Genomic DNA, 20,191 nt, shown 5'->3' with positions numbered 1-20,191 from the left:
GCTCATGTACATACTTAGTCTTACAGTTGTTGAATTCACGGATGTGCTGACAATGACTTGTATGCCCAGAATCACCTTCAGTCATTACCAGAGCTACCAAGTGTTGATAAGATGGTGGTCACCAGCACGTAAAGGGCTTCCATTTATCAGTACCCTTTCCTGGAGAGACTCCAGTGGGACGTGTTAAGTATATGCCTGCCACATGCCTGCTGCGTTCTCAGTGCTCTCCCCTGTAATTTAATACTAATAGGTAACATTTTCCTTTCAGCCTTTACCAAGTGCTGTTGTACGCATTAGCTTATGTGGTCATCATGGAAACCCTACAAGTAGGCTTTACTGTTCTTACCATCCTCTCTGTTCTGTGATGTGGCATCTCAGGCCTGTGGCTTACCCAGGGCTGTTGAGGCAGCCAGAACCAGAACCCAGGACTGCAGCCCCAGAGGCCAGCCTCTGCTCCTGCACTGGGTCTGTGGCTGCCTTTCTCTCTGATCTGGGTGGCAGAGTGCAACAACAGAACCATACCCACAGCCCTCAGCCCCTAGCGCTTTCTCACCTCAGGCACGGCTCCCCCCCAAGCAGTGTCCACTTTCCACGGCAGGGCTGGGTAGTATAGGCTCAGGCTCTGGAGCCCACCAAGCTGCCTTTGACTCCCGCCTCCACCACTGACTTTCTGCGTGACCCTCTGCAAGTTCCTCGCTCTCCTGAGGCTTGGTTCTGCATCTATACAATGGGATGACAATCCCCATCTCATCAGGTGGTTGTAGTCATTAATCAGCTCTCCTGTGCACAGAGCCTGCTGTGGTATTGCTGTTTATTAGTTTGCTCAGGCTGCCATCACAAAAGACTGGGTGGTTTAAACAGCAGAGGTGGATTTTCTCATGTTCTATAGGCTGGATGTCCAAGATCAAGGTGTCAGCAGGTTTGGCTTTTCCTGAGGCCTCTCTCTTTGGCTCACAGCTGGCCACCTTCCCTCTGTGTTCACACGTGGTCGTCCCTCATTCTGAATGTTCTGTGTGTCCTCATCTCCTCTTATAAGGACGACAGTCATATTGGACTAGGGCCCACCCTAATGACCCCATTTTAACCTAATCACCTCTTAAAAGGCTCTGTCTTCGAATGCAGTCACAATTTAAGGTACAGAAGTTAGGGCTTCAACATATAATCTGGGGGGGACTCAATTCAGCCCATAACATGCAGCCTGTGCACCTTTCACCCGTGTGAATTTAGCCACATGGTACTAAACAAAAAGGAGACAGGAAACGTAAGATATTAAATAACATGAGTGATTCCACCCACCATTCCAATCAATGGGTGTGTATCCCAGAGGGAGAGGGAGAGGGAGATGAGATGAAAGTTTGTTGTACCTCCATCAGCATCAGTTCCCCTGTACCTAAACATGAGCTAGGTGTGATCCCCACATTTAAGGATGCACATGTTTCATACAGCATGGCATATAAACACCAGCCAACTGCTTTGTCTGGTGCTCAACCAGAGGAGCAGCGATCAAGGCTAGTTTGGGCTGTATCGGGGGTTTGCCTTGAACTTCTTCAGAATTTTAGCAGACACCGCTGGTGGCCTGCCCTGTATCCCAACCCCGCGACTGCTTCCCACCTCCTATGCCCGCCTAAGGGCATCACCCAGAGAGGGGGAGGGTTCATGTCTTGGGGAGGGGGAGGGACTAGGGGTCAGGAGATAAGTGTCCCCACCCCCAATGTCTGATTCTGCACAGTCTCTCAGAGGATCCCTTTTAAATTAAGCCCCACTGGCCCAAGAGCATTAACCTGCTCCTAACTGGCTCGCCCTTTCCTCGGTTCCTCACTTGGGCTTCCTGGAATCATCTCTCAAATTAACTACCTACACCCAAGTTCATATCTCAAGGACTGATTTTGAGGCAATCCAAAATTACACGAGCGCCTACCCCCACGTAAGATGTTTCTGATACACAGCAGTCTCATAGATGGTCCCCCATAGATATTGTCGGGGAATCTGACGAATGTAAAATCCCTGATTCCAGCACCCCAGCTGCATGTGGGTGCTCCCAGCCCATCCTGGCCCACTGGCCCTGACACCATACCTACTCAGTGCTTTCCTCTGGCCTCCCTTCCAGGTGATCGAGAAGAACGTGAGCGGCTGGTGGTACATTCAGATTGAAGATAAGGAAGGCTGGGCCCCAGCGACTTTCATCGATAAGTATAAGAAAACCAGCAATGCCTCAAGACCCAACTTCCTGGCTCCCTTGCCCAATGAGGTGGCGCAGCTCCGGTTGGGAGATGCAGCAGCAATGGAGAACTGCACGGGCGGTGAAGCCGTCGGCCCGTCCCGGCCCCTACCCAATGCACCACATGGGGCTGTGGACTCCGCCATGCCATGGTCCAAAGACTGGAAGGGTGGTAAGGAGGTCCCAAGGAAGGCGTCTTCAGACACGTCCTCGTGTGCAGGCTACGAGGAGATCTCGGACCCCGACCTGGAGGAGAAGCCCAGCCTCCCTCCCCGGAAAGAATCCATCATCAAGTCGGAAGGGGAGCTGCTCAGAGGTTCTTCCCCCAAGCCTCCTGGCATGATCTTGCCAATGATCCCAACCAAGTACACGCCTCCAGCCCGGGACAGCAGGAGACCAGAGCCCAAACCTGACAAAAGCAAGTTGTTCCAGCTGAAAAATGAGATGGGGCTGGAGTGTGGCCACAAAGTATTGGCCAAGGAAGTGAAGAAGCCCAACCTCCGGCCTGTCTCCAAATCCAAAGCTGACCCACCGGAGGAGAAGCCAGAAGCTGTTCCCCAGAATCCCTTCTTAAAGTCCAAACCTCAGGTTAGGCCCAAACCAGCTCCTTCCCCCAGGACAGAGCCACCTCAGGGCGAAGACCAACTGGACATCTGTAACCTCAGGAGCAAGCTCAGGCCTGCCAAGTCCCAAGAGAAACCCTCGTTGGACGGAGAGAGCAGCCCCCAGGCTGGGGGAGGCCAGGATGTGGCCAGCAGCCGTGGCTTCCTCCCAGGGGAGGGGCCTGGCCGCACCCAGGACAGGACGAGCAAACAGGATGGGCTCAGCCCAAAGGAGACGTCCTGCAGAGCCCCTCCCAGGCCGGCCAAGACCGCAGAACCTGTGCCTAAGAATGTGCCGGTCCCTATCCAAGAGTCTTCCCAGCAGAGACCTGTGGTCCCTCCTCGGAGACCACCACCTCCCAAGAAAACCTCCTCGTCGTCCAGGCCCCTTCCAGAGGTCAGAGGGCCCCTTCCAGAGGTCAGAGGGCCGCAGCGGGAGCCCACCGAAGGCAAGGCAGCTCCTGTCCCAGGCCGGGCCCTGCTTGTCCCCCCAAAAGCCAAACCTTTTCTCTCCAACTCCTCAGGGGGGCAGGATGACATGCGAGGCAAAGGTGGGCTGGGGCCACGGATGATGGGCAAGATGGGAGAAAACAAGGAGAAAGTGGCTGCAGCCCCCTTCCCCAGTGCAGACGGCCCCAAGGACTTGTATGTGGCCGTGGCCAACTTTGAAGGAGACGAAGGTACCAGCGGCTTCCAGGAGGGGACGGTGTTCGAGGTCCGGGAAAAGAACAGCAGCGGCTGGTGGTTCTGCCAGGTGCAAAGCGGGGCCCCCTCCTGGGAAGGGTGGATTCCTTCCAACTATCTCAGAAAGAAGCCCTAGCCTGCTCCCTTCCTGCCTGGAAGTCCTGCACGACCCTGCCGGCTTTACCTACATATTTAATATGCCTCTTAATTTATCATCCTCCACACAGCTTCAAAGAAAGGAAGACTGGAATACTGTGGTTTCTTCCCTTCTCTGGGTGGAGAGGGATCCCTCCCATCACAGCGTCCCCTGGAGGCTCAGAGGCCACACCCCTTTCTCTCTACTCAGCATCCCTGCCTTAAGGCCAGTGGCATTGCCACCCAGCTTCCCTGCCCACCCAACAGCTGGACCATGACTCTCTAAGGCCTCTAGGACCGGAATCCATCATCTGGAGAAACTACAGAAAGGGTCTCTTGTTGCTCGGATCAGGCAGAATATGGGAAGCTCCCCCCCACCCCGACCCAGCACCCCACCCAGTTCATTCATGTCAAGCAACTTGATTCATTCAGTTTCCAAAATGCCTGGTCCCAGAAAGAGCTTCATCCTGTAGAAGTCAGCTCCGTTGCCAGTTCCAGGGAGGTGGTGTCTTCCCCGAGGCCTCAGGTCCATGGGCCTCTCAGGTTCAAGCAGATGCAGCTGCCCCAGGAGTGGGCCTGGAGGTCCTCCCAGCCACACTGCCTCCCTTCTGTGCTGGGACGCCGATCAGTTCTAAAGGAATGCTTCCAGCTCCAAGCATGCTCCACTTTTCCTGCTGCAGGCTGTGGTCCAACCCAGGGCTTTTAAACAAGAATCCCCAGCCTGCTTCTGGGGGGGCCTTTCACTTCTGCCTACCTAGAGCAAGAATCTCAAGGTTTGTTTGAATAAGGGGACCGTTCACAAGCCACGCCCCTTGGGAGCTCCTCTTTGCTGAGTAGCTAGTAGGTGCCCAACTCTGTACTTGGCACTTTACATTCATGCTGAACCCTCACAGCAGCCCTCTCTGATGCTATTATACCTGTTTTATAGATGAGGAAACTCGGGTTCAATGGGCCCAAGGGCACACTAGCTGGGAAGAGGAGGAAAGAGGATTTGCATCCAGGCTGGCCTGACTTCCATGCCTGTGCCCTTTGCCCTGTAAGAGGCAAACCAGGCGGGGAGAGGGAGACGCCAGCTGGCTGCCCTGGGCTGTGCATGTGGGGGCCGGGTGGCTGCTCCCACACCCAACACTCCTCCAACCCATTGTAGCATCTACTGAAGGCTGCCCTGGACCCCATATGGTTGCTCCACACAGAGGCTGCCCAGGACCCCGGTGCTGCCACAGAGCCCTGTTTCCTGCTCCTATGCTAGTGCCCACCCCGGGGGATAGAACTTACGGAGCAAAGGGAGCCAAGGTGGTCTCACATGCCAGCCTTGAGGGACCCTGGTGGCACAAGGGCCAGCAGCTGAGTCTCCAGCAAACTGGGCAGAGTAGGCAGTAGTCCCATAAGGAGACGGGGACCCGAGGGCCAGGCACAACCTCCTGTCTCTCTCTGCTGCTGCTTCCTGCTCTCTGGCACTCGAAGAGTAGTTTTCTTTTTTTTTTTTTTTTCCCATGCACTCTCCCTCTCTGTGGTCTCACTGGAAGGAAGCCAGGGCAGCCCTTGCACCCATTTTGACTGATGTGGTTCACTGAGTCCCGTAGAGACACAGCTACAGTGGCAGAACGAGAATCAGGACCCAGGGTTTCTGGCTTCCAGCCCAGAGCTCTTGCCTGGGGTCCAGGCTGCCTTGGGGGGTGAGAATGCAGCACCCCTCCTCATCCCACCCTACTCCGCAGGACAAGAGGAAGTGGCCCTCTGGCCCTGCCCCCAGAGATCTCTGATGCAGAGTAGTCATCTGCTGCCATGCTTTCGGGACCACAAGGGCAGCTTTCCCAGGGATGCTCGCCATCCACCTGCAGTGCCAAAATTTATGTGCAAACAGCTCTCCCACTCTCCCCTACCCTCCCCATCCCTCCTCACTGCCACATGGGCTCTGGATTCTTCTCCCCTGATCCACAATCGCATCTTTATTCCTTCCTTCAGTAGGTCTGTAAATCCCACACCCCGAGAGTCTTGGGACAGGGCCCTGAGGTGCCCTGCCGCACCCACTTGCCCCCAGGCCTGTTCCCAGAACCTTGGGGGGAAGGTGGCAACCAGGGGGGGAAGGTGGCAGCCAGGGGCAGAAGGGAGAATGGGAGAGGGCCATCCACCCTCCAAGGTCCCCTCACTGGGGAGGAGGCCCCACAGCACGTTTTCCCGAGTTTTTGACCCATTTTGGTTTAAACACCATTCGTGAAGCTGTTACGCAGGATTTGACTACATTTCAAAAGACAAAACTCTAAATTTTTTTTTTTCTGATTATCTCTCAGCTTTCATTGACCTTTTCTAGTATTTTGTGAGTGCCTACTATGTACTAGGCGCTGGGTGTAGACCAGGCTGCGGGCGGCTCCGTGCCTGGCTGTGAAGAACTTTGATTTTTGTGTGCAGATTCCACTGAAGGCGTTTGTCTTTGGCTTCATTTCCTCCTCCCAAGGGTCAGCTGGGTGGGAATGGACTAATTCCGCCTTTTTCTGGATAGAAAATTTTCCCTGCACATGAAAAAGTAATCAGCCTTTTTATTGTTATTATTCTGGCATGAACTGAAGGTACCAAAGCCACATTTCTCTCTGTTCACTGTTCTTTCCTCAGGACACATCTGTGGCCTGAGGACTCCTCTCTCCAGCTCCTCCTACCACGGTGAGGGCACTTCCCCAGGCAGCTGCAAGGGACGGTCTTGATGGCCAATGGCTCTCCCTAGCTGTCCTCATCTGGGGGCTTAGGTTGATACCATCCAGGACTGTAGCCACCACTGTGTGCGCATTTGATAGAGCAGATGCAAAATCTCCTGGAGTCACCACCGTGGTAAATGTCCAGGGCCATAGGAATAACTTTTGTGCCAGGCTCCGGGCAGGTTACCGGTGCCTACGCACACTCCCTCCTTTAATGTCATCCTCACTTCAACCCTGTGAGGTGCCTAGGGTCAGCCCCAATCTGTCATGAGAGCACTGAGGTTCAGAGGATGAAGTCGGCGTCATCCAACTATTGACCAAGCTGAGACTTGAATCCAGCTTTTTCTCCCCAGTGCCCATGACATTTCCTCTGCCATCAACAATGAAATGTTCATGGTGCTTCCAGGGAAACAGGTGACCCTCCCTCTTAATTTAGGTTTTTCCTCTCCTGACCCCACGATCACACATGTCAGTAGGTCACAGGCCAAATGCCAGCCCAGAAAGGCAGTCAAGGGTGGGTTTTATTCCTTTCCTCACCCCTGCATACTTTCTTGGGATGGCTATTTTATCTTACACCCTAGGGCAAAACTACAGCTTGTAGTCATAACACCAAATCTTTGGAAAATCTGCATTTTAGGACCACCACTTGATAAAATAGGCCTTTACTCAAGTTTTTTACTCAGAATTTCTTTGCCATTTGATGGGTTTATGTCCTTGCCCCAGGATGAGACTTGGGGAGCTGGGCTGCAGCTCAAACCATTTTCAATGCCCTGCCCTGCCGGGAAATTGCTAGAACCTCACCAGGCTTCCAGTATTCATGTTACACGTCCTCCACAAAGCCCCTCCACATGATTGATTTCTTAGACAAAGTTCTTGGCCTTAAAACATTTCTGGGCCCACAGGGGATTTCCTTACCAGGTAGAATGTAGGAAAACAAACTTGCCATATTAAAGGACAGATGCCAAATCTCCCCAAGGTTGGAAGACCCTATTCTTAGGCTGAGGGATGGACAGTCTAGTATTTATTTAGTTTGTACTGAGTACACGGCCCTGAGTGGGATGAAGGAGAAATCGCTCCTGGCCTCAGGTAGCTGGCAACTCAACATCATCAAGAACGAGAACATTCGTGGCTCGGCTTGGCTCCCATCCTTCCACTGTTTCTGAGTTTTTAAGTGTTGGGTCAGGTCTTGCCCTTCACTTTGGGCTGTGACCATGTATACGTAACAGCCTGAGTCACACGTGGCAGTCTAGTCCCCTCCTTGGTTGTCAGGCCCATCCTTCAGGGCTTTTGCTGCAAACAACCATACCAGACCATAGACCGAAGATACCCTATTGTCAAACTGTGTGGCCTGAATGAGTAGGAAACTGGCTTGCATTGAGGTCTGAGGGTGCTGCAAGCCCTCCTTTAGCCTGGAGGAATTGCTCCTAACATAGCTAAGCTTCTAACGTGCCACCTGCTGAGGACCCTTCTCACAGACTTGACCGTCCAGCCCCATGGGGTAACGTCTGCTTTCTGGTGTTACCTTGTGGAGTTTTCAAGCCACCCATTGTGTTTCAACATTCCACCTTTCCCGTTTTTATCGTCTACTCCCAAATAGGCCTTCTTGGCTCCAATCAGGGACAAGGGACTCAACTTCTGTTGTCCTTGAAGAGGCTAAACCCAGTGCCACAGCCAGTAGCCTTCACTTTCAGGTCTTTATAGAAGACCTGAACGTCTTCAGCCTATAAACATACAAGAGGAGGTGCACCCACCAGGCTTATGATGGCAATAAGCAATCCTGACACAACTAAGGTGTCCATATTTTACCCCAGTGTACGCCCGTCTGTGACATTGTGGCCATGTAATTGTTAATAGCAGCACCCCTTTCACTCATGGGGTGATAAACTGGTCACCTTGGCTACAACCCACATTCCCTGCTTCAGGGACCCACCAAGTAGGCCATTTCTTGCATCCCTCCAGGAGCAGTGGGCTCTGACAGCATTGCCCCACCACCTTGCGTCCGCTCACAGGATGATGCTGGAGATCTCTGGACATCTCGGCACTCCTCATACCCTTGGCAAGCTGACACATTCTGGTGGTGTCTTTGTTTCCTTTTAACACACACGAAAAATACATGAGGATATACAATGTGAGGGGGGAGGGGTGATGAACAATGAATTAGCTGTAGCATGTATAGACTATATACTTTACCATTAGATGTTTTCTTTTTTTTTAATAAAAAAAAAGTGCTTGACTGGTTTCAAGCTTCATTGTGAAGATGTGTCTATGTATTTTATTTGGTTGAAGAAAGGGTGAGTAGCTTTGTGCCCTGGCATCTTGGCCTGGATTTGGGGATCAAAAAACAGAAGCCTGTGTGAGCTAGGTTTGGGTATTGCTCAGAAATAGGGATGACTCCTCTCTCTGGGCCCTAGTGTACTTTGATTCTTTTAACTACAATGTCCGGAAACCAAGAGAAAGCTTCCTTGTATTCACTGGGTATCTCCCACATCTCCGCTCTGTGCCAAAAGGTGGAAAACTTTACATGTCCAGGGAGTTTGAACCTCTCGTTGGCATTGCCTGATGGGCAGGGAAGTAGGAGCATGCAGCCACGTTTGGGCCACAGGGACTGCCCAAGCCGCCTGCTCCCAGGAGGTGGAGAGCATTGCCTGATGTTTTATTACTTTCCCAAAGGCAGCGCCAAGGCAAAACCAACCACCGCTGCGGAGCCTCCTTGGTCCCAGGTGAATCCAAAAGGACACCACCACCCCACCTTCCTAGGAAGAGAAGAATAGAACCAGCAGAGTCCCAGCACAGAAGTTCAAAGGGGAGGATTTAGATACAATATTCATTCCACCTTGGAGGAAACAGTTTAAAGCAATGATCTTCTTTCTGGTGCACCTTACTTAGGAATAATCTTTCTTCATATATTAAGCTCTGTTCCCATAAGAAAGGAAAGTCATTATGTGGTTTAACGCCACCACCCGTACCCCACATACCCTGGGAGCATTTTGTCCCAAATCTCCTAAACCAGGAGTGCTTAGTCTCAAGAATACATCTGGTAATGACCATGGCATGGGCTTCCCAGGGCAGGCGTGCAGGGGCCCCTGAGCCTCGTGGGATGGGATGGGAACTGGCCCGCGGTCAGCAATCAACCTGACTTTGTGTCTCTGGGGTCTCTTACCCACTAGCTTCCTTCAGTTCTAACTTGGAACCGGCACACTCAGCACTGCTATCCTGTTCCAGGAATGCCACACCAAGCACGTACCCCCTCACACACCTGCAAACTCCCTTCTCTAAGGGGTCGTGGTGAATTTGGGGGTCCAAAACTCATATCAAGGGGCCACTCTTCTCCCAGTCCAGAGTGTTTAATGTCCACTCCTTCTCTAGTTCATGCCTATCTGATCCAGGTGTGCCTCCTCACCATCTGGCAACCCATGCCTCCCAATCATTGGTTCTCAAATTTCAGTGACCAGAAGATTCAGTCAGGGAGCTTGCCAAAGTGCACATTCCTGGGCTGCATCCCCCAAAAGTCAAAATCAGCAGGAATCTGCATCCTTAAAAAGTACATTGTGAGGAAATGGTCTGCATGCTCCACTCTGAAGACATGGCCAAACTCAGCCCCTTCCTTACCTGGCATAGTATGTGTTCAAAAATGGTGCTTCAGGGGCTTCCCTGGTGGCGCAGTGGTTGAGAGTCCGCCTGCCGATGCAGGGGACACGGGTTCGAGCCCTGGTCTGGGAAGATCCCACATGCCGTGGAGCGGCTGGGCCCGTGAGCCATGGCCGCTGAGCCTGCGCGTCCGGAGCCTGTGCTCCTTAACAAGAGAGGCCGCGACAGTGAGAGGCCCACATACCGCAATGAAGAGTGGCCCCCGCTTGCCACAACTAGAGAAAGCCCTCGCACAGAAACGAAGACCCAACACAGCCAAAAATAAATAAATAAATAAATTTATTTTTTAAAAAAAATGGTGCTTCATGCTATTATGATCAATGGCACCGTTATTTTTCTGGGCATTTGCTGTGTTCCAGGCCTGTGGGGCACTTTACCTACAATTTTATTTCATCCTCAGAATGCTCCGTGAAGTAGATATCTGCATTTTACCTATGAAGTTGCTAAGTTTCAGAAAGGTGAAGGCACTGGCCCAAGGTCTCGCATGGCTAGTGTGTGGCATGTCTGGTCCTAAAACTGGCCTTTTTAACCCATACTATGCCCCCTCCCAAATGCTAATCAAGGCACATATCTCATCCTGATGTAATTCTTTCCTGGATTCATCATATTCAAGAACTACTTTCTCTTTCCAAAACCTAATGCTGTAATTAAGGGGGAAAATTCTAATTTTTTCGAGTACATGCTATGGGCTGGTTACCTTATAGATATTATCTCTTTCATCTTCACTACAATTCTTCTAGGTAAGAATTGTTATACCCATTTTATGGATGAGGAAATTAATAGTCTGAGAGATTGTTTACACGTTGTCACAGCTAGTATGAAGATGACCTTGGACCTCTAACTCCTTAATAGGCCATCACAGTTCCCAAATCTATAATCTTTCCATTCAGCATTTTTCAGTGTTTTCCAGAACAAATGTCAACACGTAACGTCTGAAATAAGTGTTCTGTGGGGGACTTCCCCGGTGGCACAATGGTTAAGTGGTTAAGACACAGGTTCAAGCCCTGATCCAGGAAGATCCCACATGCCATGGAGCAACTAAGCCCGTGCGCCACAACTACTGAGCCTGCGCTCTAGAATCTGTGAGCCACAATTACCGAAGTCTGCATGCCTAGAGCCCGTGCTCTGCAACAAGAGAAGCCACCGCAATGAGAGGCCTGCACACTGCAATGAAGAGCAGCACGGGCTCACCACAACTAGAGAAAGCCTGCACGCAGCAACGAAGACCCAGCGCAGCCAAAAATAAATAAATAAATAATTTATTTTTTAAAAAAGAAAGTGTTATGTGGACACATTCGTTTGAGCAATGCTTGGTAAAATTAAGTTAAACAGTTTTTTGGTTTTTGGGGGTTTTTTGCAGAACTTCTTGAAGTTCCTTGCATAAAAACATTCAGTGTGATTATCTGAGAGGGGCGTTATCAATATCGGGTTCTTCAGCTGTACTTGACTGTGAAGCCATTCACAGAGCATCTAGCAAGGGCAGTATTTCATGTCATAAATTCTGGAAAATGTCAAATTTTACATTTCAACTTTACCTTGAGTTCTTTTTTATTTATTTATTTATTTATATTTATTTATTTATTATTTTTGGCTGTGTTGGGTCTTTGTTGCTGCACGCAGGCTTTCTCTAGTTGTGGCGAGTGGGTGCTACTCTTTGTTGTGGTGCACGGGCTTCTCATTGTGGTGGCTTCTCTTGTTGCGGAGCACAGACTCTAGAGCGCGGGGGCTTCAGTAGATGTGGCGCGTGGACTCAGTAGTTGTGGCTTGCGGGCTCTAGAGCCCAGGCTCGGTAGTTGTGGCATACAGGCTTAGTTGCTCCGTGGCATGTGGGATCTTCCCGGACCAGGGCTCGAACCCGTGTCCCCTGCATTGGCAGGCGGATTCTTAACCACTGCGCCACCAGGGAAGCCCTACCTTGAGTTCTGAACCACAATCCTTAGCCGCTTCCTCCTAATTCCAGCTGTAACTCCACCTCTCACTGCAGCCCAGGCTTCAATGCTAACATTCACAGCATGGTGAGTACAAAATACTTCTTTGAATGGACACGTGAACTTCAAGGTTTCCTATTTGCCATTGGTCTAACTTGGAGCTCTCTGAGTGGATTTCCCCATAGTAAGATCGCCACTCAAGTAGGAAACTGTTCAGAAAATAGCTGCCAGGAATGGAATTTGTTTTCTGGCTCAAACACAAGTTTTCCTTTAGAGACCTGTAAGTTAGTGGTGGTGTTCAGAACATTTAGATGCAAGTTAGTAAAGCCAAGGTTCATCTCCTCTTAAGACCCAGGAGGCCCAGATCCTACAATAAACTATGTTTTCCTATTCTTTTTCAACTACAGGGAACTTGGCCACATACCTGTACGGTATAGTATAGAATAGTGGTCTTCAGATGGTTTTCATTGTGTACCTGATGGTTTATTGATAGAAAAATGCTTAGCATATATGCAGTAATAACTATATAAAATACATATATTACTAAATAGATACATCATGTACAATATTGTTAGGTGGAAAATTCTCACACCCAATGCATGGGGTTCCCTTCCACCTAAAGGAAGAGCTCCATTAGCCTAACGCTCCAGCCCTTCCTCCCTCTCCCTAGGGGAGAAGGGGGAATTATCTAGATGATTGATATTTAGGGGGGCAGGAGCCAGGCATGCATAGCTCAGCCCCTCCCTCTCTCTTCTATGGGGACAGATGTCCTCAGGAAGCACACCTTCCCCTCTGTCCCTGACAGTGGGAGGCTTAGTGGTAAAGAGGACCCCACAAAAGGCATCCTGTGCTTTTCAGGGGCGTCTGTGACTGGATCAAAGAACATGACTATTTCTGGAATTCAGCCTTAGGAAGCCCATAACTGCCGCACACCTCACCTAAGACAGATTCTTCCACGGCTCTCTCAAGAATAAAGGTGGCATTTCGTTCTCCAGTCCCCAGATCCCTCTGTCTCTCTCAGTTAGTTGGGAATTGAGGTGAGGTGAAAGGGGAGAAATTTATGAGGCTCCTAAAAAACTGTCTATTGGCTACTGATTTAGGCTAATTTTAGCTGATTTATTATTATTATAATTATTATATATTATAATAAAATATATATACAAAATTTAAAGTGAAGGATAAGCTAAAAATACATGTAATGAAAAGATCTAATTTTTCACTGAGCTCCAATGGCTTGTCTTATCTGCCCGCCCCCAGGATACACGGACCCTACTTTATAAACCACTGATAAAGGAACCATGACCGACTTTGGGGTTAGACCTGGGTTTGAGTTCTGACTCTGATACACACCTTACTTCTCTGATACTCAGTGTTCTCATCCATAAAGTAAAATGGGGACCATAACACCTTTCTCACAGAGTTGTTGTGACGATTAATGGAAATAATACATGCCTAGCACATAGTAGGTACTTCTAACAGGACATCATAATTATTATTGCTTCTGTGAAGAGTCAAGAAGAATGAACAGTCTTCAAATATTTTCACGGCCTAGTACAGGAGTTGGCAAACTTTTTCTTAAAGAGGCAGATAGTAAATATTTGGGGCTCTGGGAGCCAAGAGGCAAAACTAGAATGTTATGCAAGAACTTACATAACTATTTAAAATGTAACCACTTGAACATGTAAAAACCATTCTCAGTTCTGTGAAAAAACAAGCAGTTTGATGGATTAGGCCCAAGGGCTATAGTTTGCTGACACCCTGGTCAGGTGTATATCCATCTCCTGTTTTATTACTTTTCTCTAAATGAAAGTTTCCCCAAAGTGTGTTTGTGGAACATCAGTCCCTCACATGATCCTGAAAAAGCGTTGTGTGGTCAGATCCATTTGGCAACCACTTGCCTGAGTATTCTCCAAGCCTCCCCACTTGGAATCCGTGTCACATACTAGCACAGCCCTGAGAATCCTGCAGTAAAGAAGCTGTTTAACGTGTTTAATCCAATGTGCCAAAGTGTATTTCACAACAGAATTTTTTTTTCACGTAACATTTATGAACATCCCACAGAACATACTTTGGAAAATGCTACTGTAGATCCTAAAATTTAATGGCTATGCAGAATTTTATTATTACTGTATTAAATTGAGTTTGTGCTCCATCATGATGCATCCACCTGAGAAATGTGGCTTGGATGCTGTGTGTTAGTTACTATCTTCTGCAGAGTAAACAGGCCAACTTGGTCTTCAGTTTGCAAGAGCTGCAGGTTTGCTGATTTTTCTCCCTGTGTTTATCTTGGGACCAATACCATACTACCTTTATTACTATAGCTTTGTAATATAGTTTGAAATCAAGGCATGTGATGCCTCTAGCTTTGTTCTTCTTTCTCAAGATTGTTTTAGCTCTTCAACATCTTTTGTGGTTCCATACAAATTTTAAGATTGTTTGCTCTCTTTTTGTGAAAAATACCATTGGAACTTTTCTAGGGATTGCATTGAATCTGTAGAGTGCTTTGGGTAGTATGGACATTTTAACAATATTAATTCTTCCAATCCATGAGCATGGAGTATCTTTCCATTTATTTGTGTCTTCTTCAATTTCTTTCCTCAACATCTTATAGTCTTCAGTGTACAGGTCTTTCACCTCCTTGATTAAACTTATTCCTAAGGTATTTTATTCTCTTTGCTATAATTATAAATGAGATCATTTTTCTTAATTTCTCTTTCTGATTGTTATTAGTGTAGAGAAATGCAACATATTTTTATGTATTGATTTTGTATCCTGCAACTTTACTGCATTTGTTATTAGTTCTAACAGTTTTTGTTGGTGGTGGTGGTGGTGGGTTTTGGGGGGGCTTTTTTGTTTTGGTTTGGTTTTGGTGAAGTCTTTAGGATTTCCTATATATAGTATTATGTCATCTGCAAGTAGTGACAGTTTTATTTCTTCCTTTCTGATTTGGATGCCTTTTATTTCTCTTTCTTGCTTAAATTGCTCTGGCTAGGACTTCCAATACTATGTTGAATAAAAGTGGTGAGGGTGAACATGGAACATTTTTATTTTTATTTTTATTTTATTATTTGGCTGCGTCAGGTCTTAGTTGAGGCATGTAGGATCTTTCGTTGCGGCATGTGGGCTTCTCTCTAGTTGTGGCACGCGAGCTCCAGAGCGCACAGGCTCAGCAGTTGTGGTGCATGGGATTAGTTGCCTCACAGCATGTGGGATCTTATCCCCGACCAGGGATTGAACCTGTGTCCCCTGCATTATAAGGCAGATTCTTTACCACTGGACAACCAGGGAAGTCCCTGGAACACATTTTTGAGATAGAGTTCCTTATGTTTAAAAATGACTTTTCAAAGTTGAGTTTGTACCCACTCATTTTAAAGATAATAAAATTCTTACAGGCTCCCAGTGTTTAGACTTAAATGAGTTTAATTATAATGTTACCTAACATAAACCAGGCATAAACATGTTCTTTTTGTAGCGAGGATACAAATAAAATTGAACACTTTTCGAGGTTAGACACACAACTACAAAACCAACAGAATTTATCTTAACACCATTAACAGGAGAGCTGATGTTGCTTTTTTTGTTCATTTGTTTTAGTGGTAAATATATATATATATATATATATATATATATATATATATATGAGCTAATCTGGCTTTGCTGAAACTATATCTCCACTAACAATGACAGGATAGAAACAACCACATTGGAGCAAGTTTTTTGGAGTCAATCTGTCTATGTATTCTGTGTATTATGACAATTCATCTTTCTCTAATGGAAATACCGGGAAAACCTTTGTTAAAGCAGCACATCATGGTGCATTTAGCCCTCATTTGGTGTAAATACATCACTTATGTCTGCATACGTTTTTTTTCGATTTTTTTAAATTGAAGTATAGTTGATTTACAAAGTTGTGCCAGTCCCTGCTGTACAGCAAAGTGACTCAGTTATACACATATATACATTCTTTTTTTATATTGTTTTCCATTACGGTTTATCACAGGATACTGAATATAGTTCCCTGTGTTATACAGTAGGACCTTGTTGTTTACCCATTCTAAATGTAATAGTTAATACATCACTTACATATTATCTTAGTCTATTCAGTTTGCTATAACAAAGTACTATAGACTGACTGGCTTATAAACAACAGAAGTTTATTTCTCACAGTCCTGGAGGCTGGAAGTCTGAGACCAGAGTGATTGTCAGGTTCTCATGAGGGCCAGACTTCTGGGTTGTGGACTGCTGACTTCTCATTGTACGGTCACAGGGCAAAAAGAGAGCAAGCTAGCTTTCTGGCTTCTATTATAAGGATGCTAATCTCATTCTGAGGGTCCCACCCTCATGACCTAATTACCTCCCAAAGGCCCCACCTCCAAACACCATCACATCAAGGATTAGATTTCAACACATGAATGGGGGGTGGGCCCAAACAGTCAGTCCATAACATGTATTAAATTAAACTTGGCTCTTTTCTCGTTAACCCATGAAACTGAAAGTACTAGCCTGGGACCACAATTCACTTGCTAACAGAATTATTGCTGAGGCCAACATTCAGATGATCTAGAATATGCCTATCCATTAAAAAAATATATTATCAAAATGGAAATGCAAAATTTAAACATTCTCATACAGAAGTTGTATACCCAAGTTAAGAAACACCGTCTTCCTTTTTAATCCTAACCCTCCCCTTAACTTTGCCAAGCCCTAGGGATGAGCAGACAAATGCTCTCCAATGGGAAACTCTTTTTACCACCAACCTCTCCACTTCCTGTAAGCACCCTGCATGCATGGAGGAGGGCTTACAGAAGCTCTGTGTATGTTCTGGAAGACCTTTGAAAGGTGCTGGGATCACCCGGCAACTCACTTTCACCCAGGCAGTCTCCCTGGGAGCACACAGCCGAAGTGTGTTAAGAGATACTCAAAGCTGCTTCTGGGACTTGATTTTTCCCCAAAAGTTGGTGATAGGAAAAAAAGTTGGGAGTAGAGATGTAAGCAATTTCACCAGGAAGTTATTTTATGCATTTTCATATGGAAGCAAACAGGGATATGTTACGCTATAGAATATAAAACTCGCCTGCATTTTTAAGATAAGACTGCAGACTTCAAAGAAATGGCTTCACTGGGCTGCTTCAGGCCAGGCCCCAGGCCCCAGGCCCCTTGAGAGAACTTGAATAAGCAAAGTTGAGGAAACTAAGCGATTAACCACTCCTGCCACTGGCAAGCGGGGCAAAGCCAATCAGGAGACTTCCTTTTTCCAGGTGCACCTCTGCTCATTGGGCTTATTATCAATCAAAACCAGATGTGCCATGGGGGATACGCTGTAGAGACTCTCAGAAATACGCTCCATGCTGGTGCTCTAAGTGTAGGCAGAACGGGTTTGTTTATAAAAGCCAATGCTTCCAAGAACCTCCTGCTTTTCAAAAGTCTTTTAGTTCTGGTCCTGTGATGGGTAGTGCCTCCATTAAGTTCTGCCTGTATTTAATTACCTTAAAAAAATTCATAGTTTTTCAGCTAAGGGATGCAAGTCTGGGGTCGGGGCAGAGGGTGGAAAGGGAACTCCTGGATTCCCAAAGGTACCCCTCGACTATTCAGAATCAGGACCAGGGACTCATAGAAGACCAAGGTTTGGTGTTCAGGTGCTACCTCCTCGTCTCCTGCCCTCCCCTACCAATACACATACGCAGGCCCGATGAACAGGATAAGGGTTCCCACTTCTGTGCTTATCACTCATCACTGAAAGCTGGATATTCCAACATCAACTAACGTGTCCCTTCTACGTGAGCTGAAAGACGGCTGCCCAGGGCCAGGCTAGCAAGTGGCCCGGTGGCAGGGAGAACAGAGAGTCAGCAGCCCCTTACCGACAGCTCTCTTTCAGCCTACGGGGCCCATGTGTACCCTTCAGAGTCAAAGTGTGCCCCTCCGCTCCAATAGTGGGTCAGTAACATTGGCCAAGAACATACCCTGGGCTATGTGGTTCCCTTGCCACTCACGTCCGTCAGGGATCCAGCGTGCCCTGGCTGAAGTTCCTTCCCAGACGTCCACGTGGACTCCAGCAGATCCATGACAGACAGACTTCCAAGGGGGCAGAACTGCTTTGGCACGAGGTAGCTGAGTCCTGATCCTGTAGGGAGAGTCCTGAGACCTCCATCTTCATGCATGAGAGCACAGGGGCAACCAACCTAATCCTGGGCCTGCTCTGGGCCAGGTTCAGTCCTGGGAACTGAGGGCAGAGAAATAAATAAGAAAAATATAGTCTAGCTGGAAAGACTGCCCTACAGACAACTACACGTAGGAGAGTTATAAGAGAATACTGCACAAAATGTCTGAAGGACACAGAGTGGGAAGGGAAAGCTGCCTAGGGGTGATGATTATAAAAAAGCTGTCCAGGGCTTCCCTGGTGGTGCAGTGGTTAAGAATCCACCTGCCAATGCAGAGGACATGGGTTCGAGCCCTGGTCCGGGAAGATCCCACATGCCGCGGAGCGTAGAGCCCATGCTCCGCAACAAGAGAAGCCACGGCGATGAGAAGCCCGCACACCACAACAAAGAGTAGCCCCCGCTCACTGCAATTAGAGAAAGCCCGCGCCCAGCAACAAAGACCCAACTCAGCCAAAAATAAATATATAAATTTATAAAAAAATAAAAATAAAAAGCTGTCCAAAAGGTCAAAAATAGGGACCCCAGTAGGTGAGGGCAGTGTTCCCTAAACTTGAGCTGAGTGACACCCTCACAAATGTTGCTATGTCCACATCCCACCTGTATCAGCATTTCCTTAATAATTTACTTTGATTAACCCAAAAGTTAAATATGTTTCCTTAAAGGGAAGCTGTATCACGACAGTTGGAAAGCCTGTATGGTTTTCCATAAATAGAAGGTAACTCTAAAAGTAAACACAATGAAAGCAAAATAGTGTCACTGAGTTCCAGCTAGGTACAGTTAGTTACCAGTTAAATGTTCTGACACTGAGGTTCTCTCTCTCTCTCTCTCTCTCTCCTAAAAGGAGATTAGCACGTGTTAAGGAGGTGTTAAAGACAACACCAAAATGAGATTTTATACTTCATTAAAAGAACTATATGAAGAAGAAGTATATACAGAAGAATTATGTAGGTCAACTCTACTTCAATAAAAAAATAAAAATAAAACAGAAGAATTACAAGAGTACTGGAAATGGTAATAATTGCACACCATAATTTGATGGCATTTCACACATATGAGAATACCACCCCAAATGGCCTTTCCTACACTTTAAAAGATAGTGGATTAATCTGGATGCTTTTGTGAGGTCTAGGGGGCACAGGACAATTTAATTGCACATAGACTAGATATGTTGAAAGAGGTGGACATGTCAGAGTGGACATGGCACCCTGAAGCTGGCAGACGGGGAGCAGTATGTACATTTTCATAATTGCAAAGAGAAATTTGACCAGGATCACCCCATTCTGACCACTCTTTTCTGGATCTAATAATGCTTGTTGAGGTCCATGGTAGAAATAATTTTGATTTTTTTTTTTTTTTTTTTTTTTTTTTGCGGTACGCGGGCCTCTCACTGTTGTGGCCTCTCCTGTTGTGGAGCACAGGCTCTGGACGCACAGGCTCAGCAGCCATGGCTCACAGGCCTAGCCGCTCTGCGGCATGTGGGATCTTCCCGGACCGGGGCACGAACTCGTGTCCCCTGCATCGGCAGGCAGACTCTCAACCACTGCGCCACCAGGGAAGCCCAATAATTTTGATTTTAATCGAAATTCTTTGAGCCTCTTTTCATAACACCACTGAATTATAATAAGATGTTAAAAACCCTTTGTGTGGAAGGAAACAAAAGGAAAATTTTGTTCTAAAGAATGTTGCTCTAACACTTACCACATTGTGTGGTAATCCTGTGTTTATATGTCTGTCTTCCCCCACCAGACTGGCATCCTCCAGGCAGGGATCTCCTGTTACTTTTCTCTGAGTATCTGGTAGAAGACTCAGACGTTATAGAGCTCAGTGTTTGCTGTGTGAATGGCCCAGCCGATTGGGTGGTGGAAGGGGAAGACAAAAAATCAAATACTCTCCTGTGCTTCTAACCTATGTTGTCTTAATGTGAAACAACTTAGTTGATGGTGACTACCATTACTATTATTGTTGTTGTTGATATAATCACATACACAAATTATCAAATGTTTGTATAGCATGGACATTGTGAGTTTTAGCTGCCCATAATCTAGTTTCCTTTCTTCGGGTAGTATGACCCTCATTTTCCTCTGGGGAACACTCTTCCCCTACTCTCAATCCATGTGATTTGGAAGGG

At 47.3% G+C, this 20,191-nt stretch overlaps 1 protein-coding gene across 1 annotated transcript in view; it reads left to right on the top strand.

The window, feature by feature from the left end:
- The window catches only part of SH3PXD2B (SH3 and PX domains 2B), a gene marked incomplete at its 5' end in the record, with an annotated part of 115,013 nt that extends 106,428 nt beyond the window's left edge, over positions 1-8,585 (top strand). Inside the window, 2 exons of the mRNA XM_079703606.1 lie at positions 2,108-3,574; positions 8,289-8,585. Of these exons, the coding sequence (XP_079559732.1) occupies positions 2,108-3,574; positions 8,289-8,426 (1,605 nt within the window). The 3' untranslated portion in view covers positions 8,427-8,585. The remainder of the gene's footprint in view (positions 1-2,107; positions 3,575-8,288) is intronic.
- Positions 8,586-20,191: the final 11,606 nt, after the last annotated feature.

Source organism: Hyperoodon ampullatus, assembly GCF_949752795.1.
Source record: "Hyperoodon ampullatus genome assembly, chromosome: 4".
NCBI classification, from domain to species: domain Eukaryota; kingdom Metazoa; phylum Chordata; class Mammalia; order Artiodactyla; family Ziphiidae; genus Hyperoodon; species Hyperoodon ampullatus.
Note: the sequence above shows the minus strand (reverse complement) of the source record. Positions and strands in the feature narration are given on the sequence as shown.